Source organism: Hemibagrus wyckioides, linkage group LG03 (assembly GCF_019097595.1).
Source record: "Hemibagrus wyckioides isolate EC202008001 linkage group LG03, SWU_Hwy_1.0, whole genome shotgun sequence".
In the NCBI taxonomy this organism is placed as follows: domain Eukaryota; kingdom Metazoa; phylum Chordata; class Actinopteri; order Siluriformes; family Bagridae; genus Hemibagrus; species Hemibagrus wyckioides.
In genome coordinates this window covers 1,770,565-1,798,472 of record NC_080712.1, presented here as the reverse complement: position 1 = coordinate 1,798,472, position 27,908 = coordinate 1,770,565, and the positions used below count along the sequence as shown (strand labels likewise).

At 43.7% G+C, this 27,908-nt stretch overlaps 1 protein-coding gene across 3 annotated transcripts; it reads right to left on the bottom strand.

Moving 5' to 3' along the window:
• Positions 1-1,201: 1,201 nt before the first annotated feature.
• On the bottom strand, positions 1,202-27,708 carry spag5 (sperm associated antigen 5). Of its 3 annotated transcripts, XM_058386318.1 has the most exons (27): positions 27,600-27,641; positions 26,974-27,066; positions 25,745-25,773; positions 25,505-25,612; positions 22,673-24,948; positions 21,877-22,072; positions 21,593-21,709; positions 21,383-21,475; positions 16,742-16,876; positions 16,506-16,625; positions 16,275-16,367; positions 16,059-16,193; positions 15,855-15,948; positions 15,279-15,426; positions 13,408-13,458; positions 11,733-11,907; positions 11,474-11,607; positions 11,227-11,398; positions 10,877-11,003; positions 10,504-10,596; positions 10,202-10,331; positions 2,688-2,820; positions 2,383-2,463; positions 2,121-2,267; positions 1,929-2,003; positions 1,614-1,694; positions 1,202-1,436 (listed from the first exon to the last, which is right to left on the bottom strand). In XM_058386318.1, the coding sequence occupies exons 3-27, from the start codon at positions 25,763-25,765 to the stop codon at positions 1,365-1,367; spliced, it is 5,007 nt and encodes a 1,668-aa protein (XP_058242301.1). In that variant the 5' UTR covers positions 25,766-25,773; positions 26,974-27,066; positions 27,600-27,641; the 3' UTR covers positions 1,202-1,364. The 3 variants fall into 3 exon arrangements, with proteins under 3 accessions (XP_058242301.1, XP_058242300.1, XP_058242302.1); XM_058386317.1 differs by lacking the exon at positions 26,974-27,066 and having other exon boundaries at positions 27,600-27,708; XM_058386319.1 differs by lacking the exons at positions 26,974-27,066; positions 27,600-27,641 and adding an exon at positions 27,252-27,270.
• Between the last annotated feature and the right edge of the window lie 200 nt (positions 27,709-27,908).

Here is a 27,908-nt window from a genome sequence, read left to right as displayed (position 1 = left end):
TTGGCATGTTTCCATGATGTCCAGAGTGCTGCAGTGTGTCCTGATTTTCAGTAAGAGCTTCATGTCCCCTAACTGGAGTGTTCTGGAGACCTGTACCTTTACCATGCTCTTTTTTTGTATATTTTATACACACCAATCAGCCATAACATTATGACCAGTGCCAGGTGAAGTGAATGAGACTGAGTATCTCCTCATCATGGCACCTGTTAGTGGGTGGGATATATTAGGCAGCAGGTGAACATTTTGTCCTCAAAGTTGATGTTAGAAGCAGGAAAATTGGACAAGTGTAAGGATTTGAGTGAGTTTGACCAAAAGGGCCAAATTGTGATGGCTAGACCACTGGATCAGAGCATCTCCAAAACTGCAGCTCTTGTGGGGTGTTCCCGGTCTGCAGTGGTCAGTATCTATCAAAAGTGGTCCAAGGAAGGAACAGTGGTGAACCGGTGACAGGGTCATGGGCAGTCAATTCTCATTGATGCATGTGGGGAGAGAAGGGTGGCCCGTGTGATCCGATCCAACAGACGAGCTACTGTTGCTCAAACTGCTGAAGAAGTTAATGCTGGTTCTGATAGAAAGGGGTCAGAATACACAGTGAAGGACGGGTCAGGGCTGTTTTGGCAGCAAAAGGAGGACCAACACAATATTAGGCAGGTGGTCATAATGTTGTACCTGGTCAGTGTATGTAGCTTATTTATATTTATTTCTCTTGTGTAATCTGAAGCAGTCACTGGCAAAAGAATTTCCTTCTGGATTAATAAAGCTCAATCTTCTGTGTAATCTGAATCAGATTAAAATGATTCTTCTGGTTTATTGACTCTATTTCAATAGAAAAAAAAATCAATAAAATCACTACCAAGTGTGTCTAGAGGTCACACAAATCACTTAAGCATGAAGAACTCTGAGCTGGAGCTCAATAAATCATACCATAGTTCAATAATTTACAGCTGGTTTGAGGGACGACACATTTGATTCAGTTCCTGCAGCGAGTTGACTGAGTCGAATCAATCTCTTATGTTGATGTGGATGTAGAGCAGCTCAGTGTGTACAGATCACACCAGGGTTCTGCTCAAACACAACACACACTGTGAGGAGTGTGAGACTGACCCTCTATCCCATCTGACCACCTGACTGACCTTCCCCATCACTAACTTCTCACCTGCTTCATAAAACATGGGAGAAAACGACATTTCATCCAGAACCACTTTTATTTAGAAAATGTCTTTATACATGGTCATTTTTAGTTTTAATTCTAATAATAATAATAATAATAATAATAATAATAATAATAATAATTAATTAAAAACATGTAGAAATGCAGGTTAAAGAGTGGCAGTGAGTCAGTTAGTGAAGAAAGGACAATTCACTCAGCCCAGATACTCCAGCAATGTCTGCAGCTCAGGACAAGAGTTTACCACATCAGGTACAGACGAGAGGGCCTGGAGAACGAACACACACACACACACACCTCTTTAATGTGTGTCCAACTGGTTTGTGTAACTAAGTGCAAATTCTCCCAATGCTTTAAGCAGTAAAAATATTTCCCACTGATTTGAGTCTGGGGTGTGTGTGTGTGTGTATATATATATCTATCTATCTCTCTCTCTCTCTCTCACCTTCCTCACAGTCTCGATCATGTCGTCCAGCAGGTGAAGCTCACGCTCCAGTTTACTCTGATTCATCGCATGCACCATTTGCTGCAGAGAGCAGAGACATTATTACACTTATATCACACATACAGACCCAATGCCATTGGCCTCATGTTCACTAAACTGGACACCATCATGGGTCAGGACACACAACAAAACTACACACGAGTCAGGACACATCACATCACACTACACACACACACACACAGATCAGAACACATTTCACTGCTTAAGTGTTTGAAGTGTTAAAAAGGTTATTATAAAAGTATAAAGTGTGTGTACGTGTCTCTTCGCTCGTTCTAGGAGTTTGGATCTGGATTCCTCAACCTCCATCAGATTAGCCTTCAGCTTCTCCACCTGATCACAGCGCGCACGCACACACACACACATACACACTCCTTTATCTCTTTATTTCATGATAAAGTCAATAAAACGTTACAGAGTACAAAGATACACCAGTTCCCACTGCAGTACCTCCCTCAGGAGGCGGATCCTGTCCTCCAGCTCCTTCATGCCAGATGCTGATTGGCTGGTGGCCCTTAGCTCTGCCCTCAGAGCCTGCACCTCCACCTGGGACTGCATCAGTGCACAGCGCAGGTCTGCTCCCTCCCTACGCAGCTCCTACACACACACACGACTAGTGTGAGGAAAGACAGAATACTAACTAATTTACCGTGCGCGCGTGTGTGTGTGTGTGTGTGTGTGTGTGTGTGTGTGCTCGCGCTGTGTCACTTACGCTGTTCTCAGCTCTGTGTTTCTGTGCGGCTTCCAGCTTCTCTTCCAGCTCACTGCACAACTTCCTAAGAGCTTTCTCGTCCTACACAGACACACACACACACACGCGCACGCACACACGCACACACGCGCGCACACACGCACACACACACACACGCGCGCACACACGCACGCGCACACACGCACGCGCACACGCACACGCGCACACGCGAGGAAGTAATACAAGTGTATAATATTGTGTATGATGCATTGTAAAGTTCAGATTGTGAAGTGTGTACACACACACACACACACACACACACACACCTGTGTCTTCTGCTGCAGCACCTGTGCATTTTTCTCCACCTGACATTTAAGGCGTACCGCTTGCTGTTTAAGCTCCGCCCCCTCCGCCATGTGCAGGTTCTTCTGCTCATCCATCTCCCCCTGCAGGTCACGCCTGGAACAGCAGCAGAGCTTCATGACTTCACTGTGTATAGTGTGTGTAGGTCAGTGTGTGTATAGTGTGTGTATAGTGTGTGTAGGTCAGTGTGTGTATAGTGTGTGTAGGTCAGTGTGTGTATAGTGTGTGTAGGTCAGTGTGTGTATAGTGTGTGTATAGTGTGTGTAGGTCAGTGTGTGTATAGTGTGTGTAGGTCAGTGTGTGTATAGTGTGTGTAGGTCAGTGTGTGTATAGTGTGTGTATAGTGTGTGTAGGTCAGTGTGTGTATAGTGTGTGTAGGTCAGTGTGTATAGTGTGTGTATAGTGTGTGTAGGTCAGTGTGTGTATAGTGTGTGTAGGTCAGTGTGTATAGTGTGTGTAGGTCAGTGTGTATAGTGTGTGTATAGTGTGTGTATAGTGTGTGTAGGTCAGTGTGTATAGTGTGTGTAGGTCAGTGTGTGTATAGTGTGTGTATAGTGTGTGTAGGTCAGTGTGTATAGTGTGTGTAGGTCAGTGTGTATAGTGTGTGTAGGTCAGTGTGTGTATAGTGTGTGTATAGTGTGTGTAGGTCAGTGTGTGTATAGTGTGTGTATAGTGTGTGTAGGTCAGTGTCTATAGTGTGTGTAGGTCAGTGTGTGTATAGTGTGTGTAGGTCAGTGTGTGTATAGTGTGTGTATAGTGTGTGTAGGTCAGTGTGTGTATAGTGTGTGTATAGTGTGTGTAGGTCAGTGTCTATAGTGTGTGTAGGTCAGTGTGTGTATAGTGTGTGTATAGTGTGTGTAGGTCAGTGTGTGTATAGTGTGTGTAGGTCAGTGTGTGTATAGTGTGTGTATAGTGTGTGTAGGTCAGTGTGTGTATAGTGTGTGTAGGTCAGTGTGTGTATAGTGTGTGTAGGTCAGTGTCTATAGTGTGTGTAGGTCAGTGTGTGTATAGTGTGTGTATAGTGTGTGTAGGTCAGTGTGTGTATAGTGTGTGTAGGTCAGTGTGTGTATAGTGTGTGTAGGTCAGTGTGTATAGTGTGTGTGTATAGTGTGTGTAGGTCAGTGTGTGTATAGTGTGTGTAGGTCAGTGTGTATAGTGTGTGTGTATAGTGTGTGTAGGTCAGTGTGTGTATAGTGTGTGTAGGTCAGTGTCTATAGTGTGTGTATAGTGTGTGTAGGTCAGTGTCTATAGTGTGTGTATATAGTGTGTGTAGGTCAGTGTGTATAGTGTGTGTATAGTGTGTGTAGGTCAGTGTGTATAGTGTGTGTAGGTCAGTGTGTATAGTGTGTGTAGGTCAGTGTGTATAGTGTGTGTAGGTCAGTGTGTATAGTGTGTGTAGGTCAGTGTGTGTATAGTGTGTGTATAGTGTGTGTAGGTCAGTGTCTATAGTGTGTGTAGGTCAGTGTGTGTATAGTGTGTGTATAGTGTGTGTAGGTCAGTGTGTGTATAGTGCGTGTAGGTCAGTGTGTGTATAGTGTGTGTATAGTGTGTATAGTGTGTGTAGGTCAGTGTGTGTATAGTGTGTGTATAGTGTGTGTAGGTCAGTGTGTGTATAGTGTGTGTAGGTCAGTGTGTGTATAGTGTGTGTAGGTCAGTGTCTATAGTGTGTGTATAGTGTGTGTAGGTCAGTGTGTGTATAGTGTGTGTATAGTGTGTGTAGGTCAGTGTGTGTATAGTGTGTGTAGGTCAGTGTGTGTATAGTGTGTGTAGGTCAGTGTGTATAGTGTGTGTAGGTCAGTGTGTATAGTGTGTGTATAGTGTGTGTAGGTCAGTGTGTATAGTGTGTGTATAGTGTGTGTAGGTCAGTGTGTGTATAGTGTGTGTAGGTCAGTGTGTGTATAGTGTGTGTAGGTCAGTGTGTATAGTGTGTGTATAGTGTGTATAGTGTGTGTAGGTCAGTGTGTGTATAGTGTGTGTATAGTGTGTGTAGGTCAGTGTCTATAGTGTGTGTATAGTGTGTGTAGGTCAGTGTGTATAGTGTGTGTATAGTGTGTGTAGGTCAGTGTGTATAGTGTGTGTAGGTCAGTGTGTATAGTGTGTGTAGGTCAGTGTGTATAGTGTGTGTATAGTGTGTATAGTGTGTGTAGGTCAGTGTGTGTATAGTGTGTGTAGGTCAGTGTGTATAGTGTGTGTATAGTGTGTGTAGGTCAGTGTCTATAGTGTGTGTATAGTGTGTGTAGGTCAGTGTGTATAGTGTGTGTATAGTGTGTGTGTATAGTGTGTGTATAGTGTGTGTAGGTCAGTGTGTATAGTGTGTGTAGGTCAGTGTGTATAGTGTGTGTAGGTCAGTGTGTATAGTGTGTGTATAGTGTGTGTAGGTCAGTGTCTATAGTGTGTGTATAGTGTGTGTAGGTCAGTGTCTATAGTGTGTGTATAGTGAGTGGAGGTCAGTGTCTATAGTGTGTGTATATAGTGTGTGTAGGTCAGTGTGTATAGTGTGTGTATAGTGTGTGTAGGTCAGTGTGTATAGTGTGTGTAGGTCAGTGTGTATAGTGTGTGTAGGTCAGTGTGTGTATAGTGTGTGTATAGTGTGTGTAGGTCAGTGTCTATAGTGTGTGTAGGTCAGTGTGTGTATAGTGTGTGTATAGTGTGTGTAGGTCAGTGTGTGTATAGTGTGTGTAGGTCAGTGTGTGTATAGTGTGTGTATAGTGTGTATAGTGTGTGTAGGTCAGTGTGTGTATAGTGTGTGTATAGTGTGTGTAGGTCAGTGTGTGTATAGTGTGTGTAGGTCAGTGTCTATAGTGTGTGTAGGTCAGTGTGTGTATAGTGTGTGTATAGTGTGTGTAGGTCAGTGTGTGTATAGTGTGTGTAGGTCAGTGTGTGTATAGTGTGTGTAGGTCAGTGTGTATAGTGTGTGTGTATAGTGTGTGTAGGTCAGTGTGTGTATAGTGTGTGTGTATAGTGTGTGTAGGTCAGTGTGTATAGTGTGTGTAGGTCAGTGTCTATAGTGTGTGTATAGTGTGTGTAGGTCAGTGTCTATAGTGTGTGTATATAGTGTGTGTAGGTCAGTGTGTATAGTGTGTGTATAGTGTGTGTAGGTCAGTGTGTATAGTGTGTGTAGGTCAGTGTGTATAGTGTGTGTATAGTGTGTATAGTGTGTGTAGGTCAGTGTGTGTATAGTGTGTGTATAGTGTGTGTAGGTCAGTGTGTATAGTGTGTGTATAGTGTGTGTAGGTCAGTGTCTATAGTGTGTGTATAGTGTGTGTAGGTCAGTGTGTATAGTGTGTGTGTATAGTGTGTGTATAGTGTGTGTAGGTCGTGTGTGTATAGTGTGTGTAGGTCAGTGTGTATAGTGTGTGTAGGTCAGTGTGTATAGTGTGTGTAGGTCAGTGTGTATAGTGTGTGTAGGTCAGTGTGTATAGTGTGTGTATAGTGTGTGTAGGTCAGTGTGTATAGTGTGTGTAGGTCAGTGTCTATAGTGTGTGTATAGTGTGTGTAGGTCAGTGTCTATAGTGTGTGTATATAGTGTGTGTAGGTCAGTGTGTATAGTGTGTGTATAGTGTGTGTAGGTCAGTGTGTATAGTGTGTGTAGGTCAGTGTGTATAGTGTGTGTAGGTCAGTGTGTATAGTGTGTGTATAGTGTGTATAGGTCAGTGTCTATAGTGTGTGTATATAGTGTGTGTAGGTCAGTGTGTATAGTGTGTGTATAGTGTGTGTAGGTCAGTGTGTATAGTGTGTGTAGGTCAGTGTGTATAGTGTGTGTAGGTCAGTGTGTGTATAGTGTGTGTAGGTCAGTGTGTGTATAGTGTGTGTAGGTCAGTGTGTATAGTGTGTATAGTGTGTGTAGGTCAGTGTGTGTATAGTGTGTGTATAGTGTGTGTAGGTCAGTGTGTATAGTGTGTGTATAGTGTGTGTATAGTGTGTGTAGGTCAGTGTGTGTATAGTGTGTGTAGGTCAGTGTGTGTATAGTGTGTGTATAGTGTGTGTAGGTCAGTGTGTGTAGGTCAGTGTGTATAGTGTGTGTATAGTGTGTGTAGGTCAGTGTGTATAGTGTGTGTAGGTCAGTGTGTGTATAGTGTGTGTATAGTGTGTGTAGGTCAGTGTGTATAGTGTGTGTAGGTCAGTGTGTATAGTGTGTGTATAGTGTGTGTAGGTCAGTGTGTGTATAGTGTGTGTAGGTCAGTGTGTATAGTGTGTGTATAGTGTGTGTATAGTGTGTGTAGGTCAGTGTGTGTATAGTGTGTGTAGGTCAGTGTGTATAGTGTGTGTATAGTGTGTGTATAGTGTGTGTATAGTGTGTGTAGGTCAGTGTGTGTATAGTGTGTGTAGGTCAGTGTGTATAGTGTGTGTATAGTGTGTGTATAGTGTGTGTAGGTCAGTGTGTGTATAGTGTGTGTATAGTGTGTGTAGGTCAGTGTGTATAGTGTGTGTAGGTCAGTGTGTATAGTGTGTGTATAGTGTGTGTAGGTCAGTGTGTGTATAGTGTGTGTAGGTCAGTGTGTATAGTGTGTGTATAGTGTGTGTATAGTGTGTGTAGGTCAGTGTGTGTATAGTGTGTGTAGGTCAGTGTGTGTATAGTGTGTGTAGGTCAGTGTCTATAGTGTGTGTATAGTGTGTGTAGGTCAGTGTGTGTATAGTGTGTGTAGGTCAGTGTGTGTATAGTGTGTGTATAGTGTGTGTAGGTCAGTGTGTATAGTGTGTGTAGGTCAGTGTGTATAGTGTGTGTATAGTGTGTGTATAGTGTGTGTATAGTGTGTGTAGGTCAGTGTGTGTATAGTGTGTGTAGGTCAGTGTGTATAGTGTGTGTGTGTATAGTGTGTGTAGGTCAGTGTGTGTATAGTGTGTGTAGGTCAGTGTGTATAGTGTGTATAGTGTGTGTAGGTCAGTGTGTGTATAGTGTGTGTATAGTGTGTGTAGGTCAGTGTGTATAGTGTGTGTATAGTGTGTGTAGGTCAGTGTGTATAGTGTGTGTATAGTGTGTGTAGGTCAGTGTGTATAGTGTGTGTAGGTCAGTGTGTATAGTGTGTGTAGGTCAGTGTGTGTATAGTGTGTGTAGGTCAGTGTGTATAGTGTGTGTATAGTGTGTGTAGGTCAGTGTGTGTATAGTGTGTGTAGGTCAGTGTGTGTATAGTGTGTGTAGGTCAGTGTGTGTATAGTGTGTGTAGGTCAGTGTGTATAGTGTGTGTAGGTCAGTGTGTGTATAGTGTGTGTAGGTCAGTGTGTGTATAGTGTGTGTAGGTCAGTGTGTGTATAGTGTGTGTGTATAGTGTGTGTAGGTCAGTGTGTGTATAGTGTGTGTAGGTCAGTGTGTATAGTGTGTGTAGGTCAGTGTCTATAGTGTGTGTATAGTGTGTGTAGGTCAGTGTGTATAGTGTGTGTAGGTCAGTGTGTATAGTGTGTGTATAGTGTGTGTAGGTCAGTGTGTATAGTGTGTGTAGGTCAGTGTCTATAGTGTGTGTATAGTGTGTGTAGGTCAGTGTGTATAGTGTGTGTAGGTCAGTGTGTATAGTGTGTGTATAGTGTGTGTATAGTGTGTGTAGGTCAGTGTGTGTATAGTGTGTGTAGGTCAGTGTGTATAGTGTGTGTAGGTCAGTGTGTATAGTGTGTGTATAGTGTGTGTAGGTCAGTGTGTGTATAGTGTGTGTAGGTCAGTGTGTATAGTGTGTGTATAGTGTGTGTATAGTGTGTGTGTATAGTGTGTGTAGGTCAGTGTGTGTATAGTGTGTGTAGGTCAGTGTGTATAGTGTGTGTAGGTCAGTGTCTATAGTGTGTGTAGGTCAGTGTGTGTATAGTGTGTGTAGGTCAGTGTGTGTATAGTGTGTGTAGGTCAGTGTGTGTATAGTGTGTGTGTATAGTGTGTGTAGGTCAGTGTGTGTATAGTGTGTGTAGGTCAGTGTGTATAGTGTGTGTAGGTCAGTGTCTATAGTGTGTGTATAGTGTGTGTAGGTCAGTGTGTATAGTGTGTGTAGGTCAGTGTGTATAGTGTGTGTATAGTGTGTGTAGGTCAGTGTGTATAGTGTGTGTATAGTGTGTGTAGGTCAGTGTGTATAGTGTGTGTATAGTGTGTGTATAGTGTGTGTATAGTGTGTGTAGGTCAGTGTCTATAGTGTGTGTATAGTGTGTGTAGGTCAGTGTGTATAGTGTGTGTGTATAGTGTGTGTATAGTGTGTGTAGGTCGTGTGTGTATAGTGTGTGTAGGTCAGTGTGTATAGTGTGTGTATAGTGTGTGTAGGTCAGTGTGTGTATAGTGTGTGTAGGTCAGTGTCTATAGTGTGTGTATAGTGTGTGTAGGTCAGTGTGTGTATAGTGTGTGTAGGTCAGTGTGTGTATAGTGTGTGTATAGTGTGTGTAGGTCAGTGTGTGTAGGTCAGTGTGTATAGTGTGTGTATAGTGTGTGTAGGTCAGTGTGTATAGTGTGTGTAGGTCAGTGTGTGTATAGTGTGTGTGTATAGTGTGTGTAGGTCAGTGTGTGTATAGTGTGTGTAGGTCAGTGTGTATAGTGTGTGTATAGTGTGTGTAGGTCAGTGTCTATAGTGTGTGTATAGTGTGTGTAGGTCAGTGTGTATAGTGTGTGTAGGTCAGTGTGTATAGTGTGTGTATAGTGTGTATAGTGTGTGTAGGTCAGTGTGTGTATAGTGTGTGTATAGTGTGTGTAGGTCAGTGTGTATAGTGTGTGTATAGTGTGTGTAGGTCAGTGTGTATAGTGTGTGTAGGTCAGTGTGTATAGTGTGTGTATAGTGTGTATAGTGTGTGTAGGTCAGTGTGTGTATAGTGTGTGTATAGTGTGTGTAGGTCAGTGTCTATAGTGTGTGTATAGTGTGTGTAGGTCAGTGTGTGTATAGTGTGTGTATAGTGTGTGTAGGTCAGTGTCTATAGTGTGTGTATAGTGTGTGTAGGTCAGTGTGTATAGTGTGTGTAGGTCAGTGTGTGTATAGTGTGTGTATAGTGTGTGTAGGTCAGTGTGTATAGTGTGTGTATAGTGTGTGTAGGTCAGTGTGTGTATAGTGTGTGTAGGTCAGTGTGTATAGTGTGTGTATAGTGTGTGTAGGTCAGTGTGTGTATAGTGTGTGTAGGTCAGTGTGTATAGTGTGTGTATAGTGTGTGTATAGTGTGTGTAGGTCAGTGTGTGTAGGTCAGTGTGTATAGGTCAGTGTGTGTATAGTGTGTGTAGGTCAGTGTGTATAGTGTGTGTATAGTGTGTGTAGGTCAGTGTGTGTAGGTCAGTGTGTGTATAGTGTGTGTAGGTCAGTGTGTGTATAGTGTGTGTAGGTCAGTGTGTATAGTGTGTGTATAGTGTGTGTAGGTCAGTGTGTATAGTGTGTGTATAGTGTGTGTAGGTCAGTGTGTGTATAGTGTGTGTATATAGTGTGTGTAGGTCAGTGTGTATAGTGTGTGTATAGTGTGTGTAGGTCAGTGTGTATAGTGTGTGTATAGTGTGTGTAGGTCAGTGTGTGTATAGTGTGTGTGTGTTCCTCACATGCTCTTCTGCAGTGTGTCCATCTCAGAGTCTTTGTGTCGTTTCAGCTGCTCCATGGCCGAGTGGAGTTTCGACACACTCTCACCCAGAGATGATAACAACTCCAACAGAGTGGTGCTGTGATTATCATCTAACACACACACACACACACCTATTAGAGGTGTAACACACTGTGTGTTTATCTTTAATACACTGTAATCATACTCCACTTCATCACACACACACACACACACCATACATAGTGTATTATGTATACATCATACACACCGCATGTCATATGATGCACATTAAGTGTGTGTTACCGTTTGTGTTTTGGAGTTCAGCTGGGACAATGCGAGTGAAGGCGCTGCTCCTGCTGCCCATGGTCTCAGTCAGGTCCTCCTCTACACAACTAACTGTACACACACACACACACACACACACACTTTTCTATTTTGGAATCTGATGCACGCTGAATGCTTTATGCTGCGACACTCGTACACACACCTGTATGATGTAATAACTGACCAGAGGTGCGACACGTTTGTCCTTCCTTTATTATTTCTATCTGAACTAATTTACTTGAATTATTTTGCTTTCCCATTTATCGATCATCCTAATCATGTACATACCCTTCAATCTGTTCCTGTTCAGTATCTGTGTGTGTGTGTGTGTGTGTGTGTGTGGGGTACAGACCTGGGTTGTTATGTGGCACTGTAACACCTGGCTGATCCTCAGTCAGAGCGTTAATGACCGAGTTCAGGAAGGAGCTGCAGGGCTGAGAGAGGGGTGAAGGGTCAGTCTGGACCAGATCATAACTGCTCTGTGTGGGAAAGGTGACCAGAGAAAAATGACTGGACTTCACCATGTTTATAACAATATTACACACACACTGTTAGATACAGAGTCACTTTAATTACAGCACAGAAACACTGTGTGTGTACCTTGTGGTTGTGGTGGTCAGTGGCGTGTGGGTGTGTGTACCTTGTGGTTGTGGTCAGTGGTGTGTGTGTACCTTGTGGTTGTGGTCAGTGGTGTGTGTGTACCTTGTGGTTGTGGTCAGTGGTGTGTGTGCTGTTGATGAGAGCACACACACGCTGCAGCAGTAGGGAGGTGTCCAGTGTGGCCTGAGCGAGCTGCTCTCCCTGATCCAACAGCATGAGCCGAGCTTTATCACGCGTACTGACCAGCTCCTGCTCCACACACTCCTTCTCCACACTACACACACACACGCAATGCTGTAACAGGGGCTGTGCATGTATGTGTGCGCACGTGTGTGTGTGTGTGTGTTACCGTAGTTGCTGTAGCTCCACTCTGAGGTCCTCACACTCCAAGTTTCTCTCTCTCAATCCCTGAAGGTGTGAACGCAGCAGTCCCTCACTCTCAGCTAACTGCTCTCGTGTCAGCTCGTTCTCCGCCTGTAGGAACTACACACACACACACACACAAACACACACACACACACGCTAACTAATACTCCTGGATGCCAAACTGGTTTCTGCAAGATGGCACGACACTAATAACACTACAGTGTGTGTGTGTGTTTGCACACCTCACTCATTTCCTTGGCACTGGACAGTTCACTCTGGACCTGCGTGAGTCTGCGCAGCTGCAGACGCTGATTATCAATTTCAGAGCTAAGTTCAGAAATAAGAGTCTCTTTCTGCACCACTGTCTCCTCCAACTCCTCCACCCTCTTCTCACACACACACAGAGCGGCCTGAAGACTAGAGAGAGTGAGAGAGTGAGAGGATGTGTGTGTGTGTGTGTGTGTATGTGTATGTGTATATATAATATATATATACACATACCTGTATCCCTATACTTTTCTTGTCAAATTTGAATATATATATATATATTCAATACACACACACATACATATATATATATACACTATATTGCCAAAAGTATTCGCTCACCTGCCTTGACTCGCATATGAACTTAAGTGACATCCCATTCCTAATCCATAGGGTTCAATATGACGTCGGTCCACCCTTTGCAGCTATAACAGCTTCAACTCTTCTGGGAAGGCTGTCCACAAGGTTTAGGAGTGTGTTTATGGGAATTTTTGACCATTCTTCCAGAAGCGCATTTGTGAGGACACACACTGATGTTGGACGAGAAGGCCTGGCTCTCAGTCTCCGCTCTAATTCATCCCAAAGGTGTTCTATCGGGTTGAGGTCAGGACTCTGTGCAGGCCAGTCAAGTTCATCCACACCAGACTCTGTCATCCATGTCTTTATGGACCTTGCTTTGGTCACTGGTGCACAGTCATGTTGGAAGAGGAAGGGGCCAGCTCCAAACTGTTCCCACAAAGTTGGGAGCATGGAATTGTCCAAAATGTCTTGGTATGCTGAAGCATTCAGAGTTCCTTTCACTGGAACTAAGGGGCCAAGCCCAGCTCCTGAAAAACAACCCCACACCATAATCCCCCCTCCACCAAACTTTACACTTGGCACAATGCAGTCAGACAAGTACCGTTCTCCTGGCAACCGCCAAACCCAGACTCGTCCATCAGATTGCCAGATGGAGAAGCGCGATTCGTCACTCCAGAGAACGCGTCTCCACTGCTCTAGAGTCCAGTGGCGGCGTGCTTTACACCACTGCATCCGACGCTTTGCATTGCACTTGGTGATGTATGGCTTGGATGCAGCTGCTCGGCCATGGAAACCCATTCCATGAAGCTCTCTGAGCACTGTTCTTGAGCTAATCTGAAGGCCACATGAAGTTTGGAGGTCTGTAGCGATTGACTCTGCAGAAAGTTGGCGACCTCTTCGCACTATGCGCCTCAGCATCCGCTGACCCCGCTCCGTCAGTTTACGTGGCCTACCACTTCGTGGCTGAGTTGCTGTCGTTCCCAAACACTTCCACGTTCTTATAATACAGCTGACAGTTGACTGTGGAATATTTAGGAGCCAGGAAATTTCACGACTGGATTTGTTGCACAGGTGGCATCCTATCACAGTTCCACACTGGAATTCACTGAGCTCCTGAGAGCGACCCATTCTTTCACAAATGGTTGTAAAAATAGTCTGCATGCCTAGGTGCTTGATTTTATACAACTGTGGCCATGGAAGTGATTGGAACACCTGATTCTGATATTTGGATGGGTGAGCGAATACTTTTGGCAATATAGTGTATATATATATATATATATATATATATATATATATATATATACACATATATATGAAGATATAGATAGAGGTGTGTGTATGTGTGTGTACCCGTCAGCTCTCTCAGTGGCCTCCTGAGTGTCGTGTAGTGACCGCTGCAGTCTGAAATGAGAAACTCCTGGTCAGCACACGACTTTACTGCACACCACTGACCCCTCGTCACAGCAGATAAACTCTCACGTTAAACATGTTCACACTGGAAGCTCTACTGGGATTAGTGACATGTTCACACTGGAAGCTCTACTGGGATTAGTGACATGTTCACACTGGAAGCTCTACTGGGATTAGTGACATGTTCACACTGGAAGCTCTACTGGGATTAGTGACATGTTCACACTGGAAGCTCTACTGGGATTAGTGACAGTGCTGCTGACGTGTTGGTGTACTTTCTTTATTCCTTTGAGAAGTTTGTGGCTGTGTATCGCCCTGATGTCACAGTGGGTGGAGCTAGCGCAATTAAAATGGAAAAAAACATGATGTTCCACATCATCCCAGTGAGTCCAGTGCTGAAGTGATGGAGCTAAAGCTGGACTCACAGTCCCACAATACAGCTAAAGAATGTAATGTACACATGGAACACATGGTAATGTAGGAACACATGGTAATGTAGGAACACATGAACTGAAGTGCAAAAATACACCATGTCCAAGAAAGAGGTTTAAACTAAAAAGTTAAAGTGGATTTTCAGAGTGAAATGAATCTCAGTCCCTGCTGAAGATCACACCTTCATTATAATGTTCATTATAGAGAGATCTCTTCAGATGGTTTCCTTAATAATCTAAAAATTACATTTCTTTTAAATCTGAACTGTCAAATCAAATTAAAATTTTATTGGTCACATACGAAATCATACACAGTACGACATGTAGTGAAATGCTTTTTACGACTGTCTAAAATAGGGGATATATATTATAAATAATAATAAAAAAAATATATAAAAAAATAATAAAAATAGTAACAAAATAGTACTATATAATGTATACAAATATAAAACTGCTTTATAAAAACTAAATATAAAAACAAAAATATAATACACTAAAATATAGTATATATAGTATATGTGAAAAATAAAATATATAAATAAATATTTGTGTAGACTAATATATAGAAGATACAGTATATGCATATATGTAGATAAAAAGGTCAACTTGAAATGGTGTAGTAAATGAATACAGTATATACAGTGTGCATATGTAAGATAAATATATAAGTAGATGTATATATAAGGCAAATATAAATGTCCAATTGAACAGGGAGTAAAGTGACAGTGCAGTGTACACACAAAGATGTACAGAGAAGATGTACAGTGAGAGTGTTAGTGTGTGTACAGAGTAGTCAAGGCTAATGTCAGTATTACGACGGAAAATAAAAGACGTGTCACTGTAAACAGTGGAACCCTGAAACACTACACTCGACCGAACATTATGACCACCTGCCTAATATTGTGTCGGTCCTCCTTTTGCTGCCAAAACAGCCCTGACCTGTCGAAGCCTTCTCTCCCCACGTGCATCAATGATCCTTGACCGCCCATGACCCTGTCTCCGGTTCACCACTGTTCCTTCCTTGGACCACTTTTGATAGATACTGACCACTGCAGACCGGGAACACCCCACAAGAGCTGCAGTTTTGGAGATGTTCTGATCCAGTGGTCTAGCCATCACAATTTGGCCCTTTAGGTCAAACTCACTCAAATCCTTACACTTGTCCATTTTTCCTGCTTCTAACATCAACTTTGAGGACAAAATGTTCACCTGCTGCCTAATATATCCCACCCACTAACAGGTGCCATGATGAGGAGATACTCAGTCTCATTCACTTCACCTGGCACTGGTCATAATGTTATGCCTGATCAGTGAATGTCTACATAGTAAGAGATGTTCACAAGTTCATGGATGGAGAGAGAGAGTGTGTGTGTGTCATACTTGCTGGTCTCTGAGGCTAGTGTTTGCTCCAGGAAAGTGTAAGATGCCAGAGAAGAGGAAACTGTAGCGGAGAGCTCAGTGGCCTTCCTCTGTAACTGAGAGCGCTCATCCTCTACCTCAGTCAGCTGCTCACGCAGAACTGCCATCTCTGACACACACACACACACACACACAATATTAGAAGACTGCCAATACATCACTGTATACTGTGATTTATGATAACTCTTGACAGCAATCATATACACAAACAAAAATAAGTAAAGTCCAGTTAACTGATGATGGCATGTCCATCATTTATACAACCGAAGTGGAGACACAGCCAGAGCAGAAGGACACAGTGAGAATAGACAAAAGCAACATCACCATAGCAACCAGAGCAAAGCAGCAGGGAAGCATTTCCTTCTCTTTATTTTATTTATCTTTTTTTGAAGTCTCAATCATCCAAGCAGCAGTGTGCTGACCGAACACTGTCCAGTCACAGCTCAGGAGGGGGGGATCATTCAGACATGGGTGAGGGTGTGTGTTACTTCCACCTGATGTCTGTGGTCAATATTCCACCCACCCACACACACACACCTGAGCTCATGATGGTCATCTGTGTGTTGAGATCTGCAATCTGCTGATGTGCCTCCTGCAGGCTGGAGTGTGTGTCGTACAACTGCTGCACCATCTTTAACACACACACACACACACACAGAGTACATAAAGAGGGAAAAGTGGCATAATGCAACATTCCTCCACACACTATAGTGCAGGACTGTGTGTGTGTGTGTGTGAGACCTGTTCTCTGTCCTCTACAGCTCGGTCTCTCTCCTCCTGGTGTTTCTGACTCTGCTCTACAGCAGCTGATGCTCTGTGCTGGAGTTTGTGCAGTAACGGATACGTCCTCTGGAGGAGCTGCTGAGCTGTATGGAGCTAATAAACACAACACAACCTTCAGTACATCACCTGTGTGTAATGAGAACGTGTGTGTGTGTGTGTGTGCGCGCGAGATACCTCAGCTGATAGACGTGTGTGTTCCTCCATCGTCTCTCTCAGCAGTGTGTTGGCTTCGGTCACAGAGTCCATATGCATCCTATTCAGCTCCACCTGAGCACAAAGCAACCACACACACACACACACACAGTGCTGAGGCTTAACGACATGACAGAGGTACAAGAGTATAATATGGAAGTAGTCATGTGAAAAGAGTGACATTTTTCTCATTGTGTGTGTGTGTGTTCTCACCAGCTGTGGGTAAGTCTGTGTGAGTGCATCTGTCAGTTCCTCGTGGGATCCAAGGTTAGACTGGAGATCGGACACTAGTGTGGTGTGATGGAGACGCAACTGTTCCAGCACCCGCAACACCTACACACACACAGTATATTCAAAACAAATATAAATATTCAAGCAAAAAAAATCCACTCCATATTGTGAAGTTCAATTTAACCAGGTGTGTGTGTGTGTGTGTGTGTGTGTGTGACCATTGATTCCTTCTCCAGAGCTTCTTCCATCTGCTTCCTCATATCATCTCTATCCTTCACACACACTTTGTTTTTCTGCTCCATTTTCCTCAGCATGTCCATACAGCGTGCAAAGAGAGCTTTCATCTGCCCCAGCTACACACACACACACACACACACACACACACGCAGTTAAATCTCAGGATATACATCAATGTTTAGTATTCATGGATTATAAAGGACACTGATGTCCTGTTCTGTCACCAAACCTTAAAATGAATAAAACTTAAACATACAGCTTTATATTAGAAATTATTCTGACAAATTTACTGAACTGAATAATTCTGTTAGCACAATAATTCTGTCACTCCCTGTCCAGTGGAAGCTCCCAGTGTCCACAGATAAAAAAAAACGTGATGTAATGACCACAGCTCTACAGGTCAGTCATTAAATACTCTAATCTTCTAAATACAGAGCCTCTTAATTAAAGACGGTGAATCTGGAGTAAAGCTGTAAGAGTGAAGAGCAAAAAGGAAGCAGAAGAAATTAGAGATAGAAGTTACAAGTTTTGGGAACGACTGAAAGCGATAATGTGGAGCGTTTTTAGACGGGTTTATTTATCCGGATTAGTGTAGACGCAGCCAGAGTAAGAAGGGAACTGGAGAGTGAAGCCTCAGTGAGGTCAACCATCACTCTAAAGGAGCTACAGAGTCCAGTGGCTCAGGGTGGAGTAAAGGTGCACAACTGGCCTGTAGCAGGAAGGAAGTTAGAAAGATACCACTGCTCTGAAAAACAGATCATGTCTGGAGAGACCCAGATATCATGTGGGATGAGGTTTTGTGGTAAAACCAGACAAAAACTCAGCTTTATATGTGCTGCACTGAACACACACCATCCAAGTGTGGAGGTGTTAAAACTGAGAGATGGATAAAAACACAGAAGAATATCTGCTCCTGCTTCGGTCAGCTGAAACACTAGAGCTTTGGTCTACAAACACAAGGTCAGATCAGTGCAGGAGCAGAACAAAAAACTAAATGAGAAATATTCTACAACAGTGGAGTGAAAGTCCAGGTCTCTGTGTGAAAACGGCAGTCAACAAACATCTGAGCAACCTGAAGAACCTGAAGCAGATCCATCAGAGTTGTTAGGAAAAGCTCAACACACACCGTATATCGTGTTGGTGCTGCCAAAACAGCCCTGACCTGTCCTGCACTGTGTATTCGGACATCTTTCTATCAGAACCAGCATTAAAACAAAACAAAAAAAAACACAATTTCTAAAATTTGGGCTTCTTAACATTAGATCCCTTAAACCTAAAGCTCTTACTGTTAATGAAATGATCTCAGATAAGAGTCTTGATGCACTCTGTCTTACTGAAACCTGGCTTAGACCAAAGGACCACATTGGTCTGAATGAGTCTACTCCATCAGGATATTCCTATAAGCATGAGCCCCATCAGACTGGTGGTGGAGGTGGTGTTGCAAACATCTATAACAATTCTCTTACTGTTGCTCTGAAAACAGGACCCAGGTTTAACTCATTCCAAGTGCTTGTCATTAATGTAGCACTCACAGACATACATAATAAATCCCTGCTATATCTTGCTCTGGCCACCGTGTACAGACCCCCGGGGTCCTACAGTGATTTTCCTAAAGAGTTTGCACATTTACTCTCGGACCTATTGATTCATTGTAGGAGACTTTAACCCCAAAAGAATTTAGTAAATCCAGAAACCAGAGTGTCCTAAAGCATCATTAGCACGGTCTACATGAATGTTAAACAAATCATCACTAGACCAACTCATCGTTTTAATCATACACTAGACTTAGTTATATCACATGGGAACGACGTTACTGATATAACCGTTCTACCTCAAAGCGATGACATCACAGACCATCACCTCTTAATGTACACTCTACCTGTACAACATATTAGACACGTCTCTCCACGTTATCAATTTGGTAGAACTATAACTCCAACCACTAAAGACAGATTTACAAACAATCTGCCAGATCTGTCTCAACTTTTTACTAGACCCCTAAATGTAACCAACAGCATAGGCACTATTTTTACCAGTACACTAGACACTGTTGCCCCCATCCGACTAAAAAAGGTCAGAGATAAAACACCTGCACCATGGTACAATAGTCATACTCACGTCCTCAAGAGAGCAACCCGTAACCTCGAGCCAAAGTGGAGAAAAACCAAATTAGAAATATTCAGAATTGAGTATAAAGACAGCGTATAAACCAGAACAATCCCAGATTCTTATTTAGTACAGTGGCTAGACTAACAAAGCATCAGATTTCTGGAGAGAGTATTTCAGCACAGTAGTGATGACTTTATGAATTTCTTCACTTAAAAAATTGATAGTATCAGGAACAAAATATTGGATGTTCAACCTCTGACAATATCCCGTGATCCAGACCAGCCTAATGCTCCACATCTAGAGCTACAATGCTTTACAGGTATAGGGCAGGAAGATCTAGTTAAACTTATCACCACGGCTAAACCAACAACGTTTGTTAGATCCAATTCCAACCAGATTGCTGAAAGAAGTGATACATGCAGCTGGAGAGCCTCTTCTCAATATTATTAACTCCTCATTATATCTAGGTCCCTAAACCTCTCAAGTTAGCAGTTATTAAGCCTCTTCTTAAGAAACCTAAACTAGACCCTAATGAAATAAATTACACACCAGTTTCAAACCTTCCGTTTATATCAAAAATATTAGAAAAGGTGTCAGCTCAATTATGGTCCTTCCTACAGGAAAACAATATCCTTGAGGAATTTCAGTCAGGTTTCAGGCCCCATCATAGTATAGAAACTGCACTAGTTAAAATCACTAATGATCTGCTTTTAGCTTCGGACCAAGGCTGCATCTCAATATTCTTACTTGATCTTAGTGCTGCATTCCACACTATAGATCATTCTCAGGAACATTTTATCTGTATCTAATGCAGAAAAGCTAGTTCATGCATTCCTGACCTCCAGACTGGACTATTGTAATGCATTACTAGAGGTCTTACCAGGTCAAGAAAATATGATCATATAACCCCAATATTATCATCCCTGCACTGGCTACCTGATAAGATTACAATTAATTATAAACTAGCACTACTTACATTCAAGGCTCTAAATGGTTTAGCTCCCTCATATCTAACCAGTCCTCTGACACATTACAATCCACCATGCTCCTTAAGATCTCAAAACTCCGGACTTCTGGTAGTTCCCAGAATATCAAAGTCTACAAAAGGGGTTAGAGTGTTTTCGTATTTAGCTCCTAAACTTTGGAACAGTCTTCCTGACAGTGTTCGGGGCTCAGACACAGTCTCCCAGTTTAAATGTAGACTAAAGACGTATCTCTTTATCCAGGCACACAAATAATTCGTCCCATAACCTCGTGCTCCAGTACATCTGATTAAATGCACATTATCAAGTTCTGCTAACATCATGAACAGCAGCTACGCTAATTCCTTTCCACTTGTTTCCCTTCTTCCACCCATTCCGAGGTCTCTGGAGATTGTGCCAGCTCCAGTAGACAGAGGCCAACCCCGAGACATCCAGAGATGACCTGAGGATCCTGTGACATCCAGAGATGACCTGAGGATCCTGTGACATCCAGAGATGACCTGAGGATCCTGTGACATCCAGAGATGACCTGAGGATCCTGTGACATCCAGAGATGACCTGAGGATCCTGTGACATCCAGAGATGACCTGAGGATCCTGTGACATCCAGAGATGACCTGAGGATCCTGTGACATCCAGAGATGACCAGCTCCTGGGTTCTGCTTTGTGAGGAATTGGGTATATCAAAGCCACACTGCTGACCCTATGTGGACTTCGAGGACAACAACAACCTCCTAATTAATACACACACTAACATTCTACATCACACAACTGACTATACAGAAATGCAGAAAGGACATTTTTCATGTCCACTGTCACCCAAATGAGGATGGGTTCCCTTTTGAGTCTGGTTCCTCTTAAGGTTTCTTCCTCATACCATATAAGGGAGTTTTTCCTCACCAGTCACATCAAGCTTGCTCACTAGGGATCATTTTGTCTAAACATCTAAGACTGTTTACATGTTTTTTTTTCTTATGTTCTGTAAAGCTGCTTTGAGACAATGTTTATTGTTAAAAGTGCTATATAAATAAAATTGAATTGAATTAACTTCTTCAGCAGTTTGAGCAACAGTAGCTCGTCTGTTGGATCGGATCACACGGGCCACCCTTCTCTCCCCACGTGCATCAATGATCCTTGACCGCCCATGACCCTGTCACCGGTTCACCACTGTTCCTTCTTTGGACCACTTTTAATAGATACTGACCACTGCAGACCGGGAACACCCCACAAGAGCTGCAGTTTTGGAGATGCTCTGATCCAGTGGTCTAGCCATCACAATTTGGCCCTTTAGGTCAAACTCACTCAAATCCTTACACTTGTCCATTTTTCCTGCTTCTAACATCAACTTTGAGGATAAAATATTCACCTGCTGCCTAATATATCCCACCCACTAACAGGGGCCATGATGAGGAGATACTCAGTCTCATTCACGTCACCTGGCACTGGTCATAATGTTATGGCTGATCAGTGTGTATAACATAGCACACTAGTTAGGTGTAGTGGAACAGGAGGAGGGAGTGGGGAGCTTCACCTGCTGGGAGTGGATTTTTTGATCGTCATTAACGATGCCTTCGAGCTCCTTCATGCTGCCGAGAGCTTCATCTGTTTCGGATTTAATACTCATCTGCACAAAAACACCACACACACTTATTATATATCCACTGTATAATTGTAGCTTTACCTGTGTGTACTGTGTACAGACATTATGTTAAAGTCATGTGTGTGTAGGTGTGTGTGTTACCAAGGTTTTGTTCATGAGCTGCATGGCTTGGTGCAAGCTGTGAAAAGTTTCCTGATTGAGCTCCAGAGTTTGGATTCGCTCCAGTGCACTCACATACAGCTCTCTGTATGGTCCCGTCTACACACACACACACACACACACACACACACACACACACACACACACACACAGAGACATCACAAAGCCGAGATCTCGTTTACAGCCAAATATGAACCTGTTAATGACATACTGATGAATGTACAAACTAAACATGATGATGTGTATTTATACACGTTTCCTCTGACCTGGCTGAGCTCGGTGCGCTCCGTCTGGACCAGACGGTCTCTCAGGCTGGACGGGCTCGCCTCAGTTCTGCCCTTGAGGTTCTGGTTCTGGGCTGATGTAAGCTGCTGAGACAGGACCTCCACCATGATGAGAGTGGAGATCAGCTTCTGCTCCAGCTCAGAGCGGGACAAACACTCCAGATTACTGCGACTCACACTGAAACCACACACACAGACACACACACACCAGATGAAACACAAAAACAGACACTGTAAAGTTTAAATTAAGAGTTTAAATAGACTGGTGTTCACTCAGGTGGACTGGAAGTTCAGTCAGCTGTGTGTGTGTGTGTGTGTCGGATTAGCTATATGTGTGTGTGTGTGGTTTAGTCAGGTGTGTGATGCTTCTCTCAGTTACTTGGTTGAATTGTTCATCTGTTTATTTGACTCGTTTAGTTGTTTTCCGATCTACACTATATTGCCAAAAGTTTTGGGACACCCCTCCAGATCATTGAGCTGGTCCTGACCTCAACCCCATAGAACACCTTTGGGATGAATTAGAGTGGAGACTGCAAGTCAGAGCTACTCGTCCAACATCAGTGCCTCGAGTCAGTGGGTCATGCGAGTCATTTCTTTGGTGAATGGGTCAGTTAATACGAGTGGCCGAGTTGTTTACTGTGTCAGGTTTTTTGTGCCAGTTGTTTTGAGTGGATTAAATGTGGAACAAAACCCTAATGCATCAATAAGGGTCAGAAATGATCATAATGAGCACAGAAACTCTGTTACAGAAGGAATAACATGGACACGCCTCACTTGCCTCCAGAGCAGGGAGTCTGTAGAAGTGCAGGCATCTGAGACGTCAATCTCTTTCCTCTCCTCCATGACGGCGGAAGTGTTGGTGCTGCGTTCCTGCTGCAGTGTGGGCGTGGTCCACACACAGGCGCTGTGCTGCTGCACAGGCGTCACGGCTGCCGGGGCGGAGAATTTCCCGGAGGCTGCGATCAAGAGTTCGCCCATTTTCCTGAGCTGGTCCTGGAGAGGTCCTTGTCCCACAGTGGAGAGATCCTTCATGACCTTCTCTTTCTGCAGCTGAGGAGCAGAGGCAGGTTTCGGGGTTAACGGTGTGGTGAGTACGGTGGAGTGCAGCTGCGGAGGAGGAATGGGACTTTCCGGAAGCCAGAGATGTCCAAGTGCTGAATGTTTAGGAGTGGAAGGTTCAGAAAGAATGATGTGGCTCCACATTTTCATCTGAGCTTCCATCTCTACACTTTCAGAACGCAAGATTTCAGGATCAGCATGGGTCGACACGTTAGCATTTCGGCTGATGAAGTTCTGCACAGTCTGGGTTTCTAAATCACCGACATTTTCAGGAATTCCATCAACACCAGGATGGGAATGAGATAATTTGCCATTTTCATCTGAAAACACTTCCTGAACATCACATCCGAGTCCTGGGTTTTCATCCTCGAGCACATTTTCTTCAGGATTTGCAGACGTTTGCTGGTCAAGATCTTGCTGCTGGACAGATCTTACAGCTTGTACCTCTATGGAATCTGAAGAACTTTCAGGAAACATCACATCAGACTCTGTATTCTCTGATCCCTTGCTCCTCGGTGGTCTTTCTGATCTTTCTACAACCCCAGAAGTGGAGATCTGCACGTTGAGGTGAGCATCAGTCTCAGAACCAGTCACTTCTGGATCATTTCTCACAACTGGACAGTAAACATGGTCATCTTTCTCTCCAACCAGAACGCTTTCTGCACAGACTACGCTTAACTCACTGTTAGGCGAGGACTCGGCCTGCTCGTAGATCTTTAAACCCTTCATGAGCGTGGACACGTCTGACGTTCTGTAGGTGTTCTCGATCTCCACTTCAGCACCTGAGAAGCAGAAGGTTACGTCGTCTCGTCTCTCCACCGCAGAGGAGCCGATTAGGACACTATAAGAGTCGCTTTCAGTACCAACTCCTCCCGGATTGTTAGCGTCTAACATGGTGGAGCGCGTGATGGAACCGTCTACCTGAACAGGTATACATTCTGGTTCGTCATTACAGTAGGGAGGATCAAACTGAGAGCTGGGAAGCCTGGTCTGATCACCACAGCTCTCACTCTGAAGAGTCTGCACTTCTGAATCTTTAGTGATGAGTGACTGATTCATCACGGGTGATTCATTCTGTACAAGTGAAAAGTCTTCTGAAATTTTAACTTCTCCAGGACAGGGGAAGGATTTAAAAGTGATGTCTGTAGCTTTTTTGCTGATGGCTGGAAGAATTACAGAACCTTCATCACCATCCTCCTCCTCCTCCCCAGATCTCAGCTCAGATGTTTGAATATTACAGTACAAATGATCAAAATGGCGGCTTGGAAGCTCTGTGTGCTCTTCACAGGTCTCACTTTCAGGATTATGCACTTCTGATTCATTCTTCACGAGTGAGTCTTCTGCAATTTCAACTTCTCCTCCAGGACAGGTGAAGGATTTAAAGGTGATGTCTGTGATGTTTTTGGAGATGGACGCAGAGTTTACAGACTCACCACCACCACCACCTTCTTCACCCTCCTCCTCCTCCTCCTCCTCCATGTTCCCAGATGTAAGCTCAGATGTTTGAGTATTACAGTACAGATGATCAAAATGGCAGCTGGGAAGCTCCGTGTGTTCATCAGAGCTTTCATCTCCAAAATTCTGAACAAGATTCTGTAACTCCGGCTCTTCAGCAACAACTGGTTCATCTCCTGCAATCTCGACTTCTCCTCCTGGACAGGTGAAGGATGTGAAGGTGATGGAGTTTGTGCGACTCAGAGACTGATGGTCAGAGTAGGCGTGGTCTTCCTGTGTTCTGGAGGTGGTGTATCTGCAGTACAGATGATCTTCATGTTGGCCCTCGGTGTCCTCGTGTGTCACGGTGGTGTTGTTAAGAGGAGAGACGTCTGGAGAGTCGTGAGTGATTAGAACAGACCTGTCTGAGAGATTGGATCGGTCCGAGATCTCCACCTCTCCTCCTGCACATGTGAAGGACTTAAACGTGATGTTTGCATCTCTGCTGCACAGGTTTGGATCAGAGTCGGTGATGAAGGATGACTTGGAGAGGTTTTCCTTCTGTTTGGGGGATAAAAGACATTTACAGTACAATCAGAGCACAGGATGAACACAAATTCATTCAGTCTCCTGGTGTGGTCAGCCCAGACTTCTCTAACACCACCCACAGAGTTCAGCTCCTGGATCATATCAATATAAATCATGATCCACATCTTTGAGACATCATCAGTACGAAAACTAATCACAGAACTGATATTACATCATCAGCTGATTAGGAGGTGTTCATAATCCTCTTATTCTCCAACACAACAAAACCAAAATACATAAAATATTCATTTACAACAGGCAGATAGACAGACAGACAGACAGACAAGAGCTGATGAATTGGTCCTGCTCACTGTGGAGTTTACTGGTTTATTAAAGTATCTTGTGTCTGGGGGAAAAGGTCCAAAACATCTTCAGAGCAAGACTCGATTTTACTCCAAACCTGCTGAGGAAAAACTTCAAACCCTCTCCTTCTCTCTGTCTCTCTCTCTCTCTCACACACACACACACACACACACACACACACACACACACACACACACACACACACACGGTGTGTTACTGCAGTTACCTGATCAGTGTGCACCTCACACACTTTAATACTGGATGAAGTCTGCTGCAGTGCTGATCTCTCATTCTGTACATCACGCAGTGGAGCTCGCTCACACCCCACTGTGTGCTGAAACACACACACACACACACACACACACACTTTAGAGTCAAGTCTCCAGCATTAACCTGGTGTTTTATTGGTGTTATGTAATTGTTGTTATATCCATGTGTCAGTTCAGAGCAATGATGATGTACTCACAGGGGCTCTGATACTCGACATTACTGCTTCTGTAAGGAGCGAGCGAGCGAGAGAGAGAGAGAGAGAGAGAGAGAGAGAGAGAGAGAGATTAATCAGTATGACCAATTCCTTCATGTACACTGATTAATGTTTCAGTTCTATTAATAGAACAACAAGAAATAAACCAGAACACATCTGTGTTATATACACACACCAATCAGCCATAACATTATGACCAGTGCCAGGTGCCGTGAATAAGACTGAGTATCTCCTCATCATGGCACCTGTTAGGCAGCAAGTCAACATTTTGTCCTCAAAGTTGATGTTAGAAGCAGGAAAAATGGACAAGAGTAAGGATTTGAGTGAGTTTGACCTAAAGGGCCAAATTGTGATGCTAGACCACTGGATCAGAACATCTCCAAAACTGCAGCTCTTGTGGGGTGTTCCCGGTCTGCAGTGGTCAGTATCTATCAAAAGTGGTCCAAGGAAGGAACAGTGGTGAACCGGAGACAGGGTCATGGACGGTCAAGGCTCATTGATGCACGTGGGGAGAGAAGGGTGGACCGTGTGATCCGATCCAACAGACGAGATACTGTTGATCAAACCGCTGAAGAAGTTAATGCTGGTTCTGATAGAAAGGGGTCAGAATACACAGTGCAGGACAGTGTGTTGTGTATGGGGCTGCATAGCCGCAGACAGGTCAGGGTGCCCATGCTGACCCCTGTGCACCACCGAAAGCACCAACAATGGGCACGTGAGCATCAGAACTGGACCACGGAGAAATGGAAGACGGTGGCCTGGTCTGATGAATCACGTTTTCTTTTACATCACGTGGATGACCGGGTGCGTGTGCGTCTCTTACCTGGGCAACACATGGCACCAGGATGCACTATGGGAAGAAGGAGAGCCGGTGGAGGCAGTGTCATGCTGTGGTCAGTGTTCTGCTGGGAAACCTTGGGTCCTGCATCCATGTGGATGTTACTTTGACACGTACCACCTACCTAAACATTGTTGCAGACCATCTACACCCTTTCATGGAACAGTATTCCCTGATGGCTGTGGCCTCTTTCAGCAGGAGAATGCACCATGACACAAATCAGAAATGGTTCAGGAATGGTTTGATGACCACAACAACCAGTCTGAGGTGTTGACTCCACCTCCAAATTCCCCAGATCTCAATCCAATCAGGCATCTGTGGGATGTTCTGGACAAACAAGTCTGAGCCATGGAGGTTCCACCTCGCAACTTACAGGACTTGAAGGATCTGCTGCTAACATCTTGGTGTAAGATCCCACAGCACACCTTCAGGGATCTAGTGGAGTCCATGCCTCGACGGGTCAGAGCTGTTTGTCAGCAAAAAAGGACCAACACAATATTAGACAGGTGGTCATAATGTTATGGCTGATCGGTGTGTACATACAGACGTGTACCACGTAAATATAAATGAATAATTAAACGCAACAGTATGTAACCTAGTCATAAAATAAATAAATAAATTACACATGAAAAGCTGCTAAACTGAACTAACACTTAAACCTTCATTAAACAGAGAACTCTTCGGATTTGAACCCAACTGGTCTGATAATTCTGTAAACGCCAAATCGCCTGTCACCTGACATGTAGTGCACTAAACATGGCGAAATAAGACCGGCTTCGCCCCCTACAGAGTGCGCTGGAACAGGGAGTGCACTCTGATTCAGGACGTGACCGCGTTTCCGAGCGCCTACACTACAGCTAGCATTAGCATCACGGAACGTCAAGCTACTAAACAAAAAAACACACTTTAGTTTTAAACTCTGCTCATGTTAATCCTTAAGTTTAAGTTTTCTTATATATTTAAGCTGCTAGTGAGAACACAATATTGTAGACTTCTTACCTTATTTCCTTTTAATAAAACAATAACTGCTGTCGTTTGTTTTTAACCGCCGTTCAGTTCAAAAAATGTGACGCGCAGTGACGTCACCGACATGCGACGGGCCGTGTTCTAAGCGCTTATAAACACATGCGACAGGAAGCGTAATAGCTTTCCACCTGCCATCTAGCGGTTACTAACGGTTACTACAAGCTTTATTTAGTGTTACGGTTAAGGTCTAGTATACTCTACATACTTTTATCTTTATCATCATAAAAAATATTTTTTAATATAATGTAAAATGCTAAAGTATGTCCTTTACATTATTTAAAT

Excerpts from the sequence above, each read along its gene's own strand:
- spag5 (XM_058386317.1), bottom strand. The coding sequence starts at position 25,765 with ATGTCGAGTATCAGAGCCCCT. Across the intron at positions 11,399-11,473 it reads GTGGAGCTACAGCAACTACG|TGTGGAGAAGGAGTGTGTGG; the intron begins GTAACACACACA and ends GTGTGTGTGTAG. Across the intron at positions 11,004-11,226 it reads CCACTGACCACAACCACAAG|AGCAGTTATGATCTGGTCCA; the intron begins GTACACACACAC and ends TTTCCCACACAG.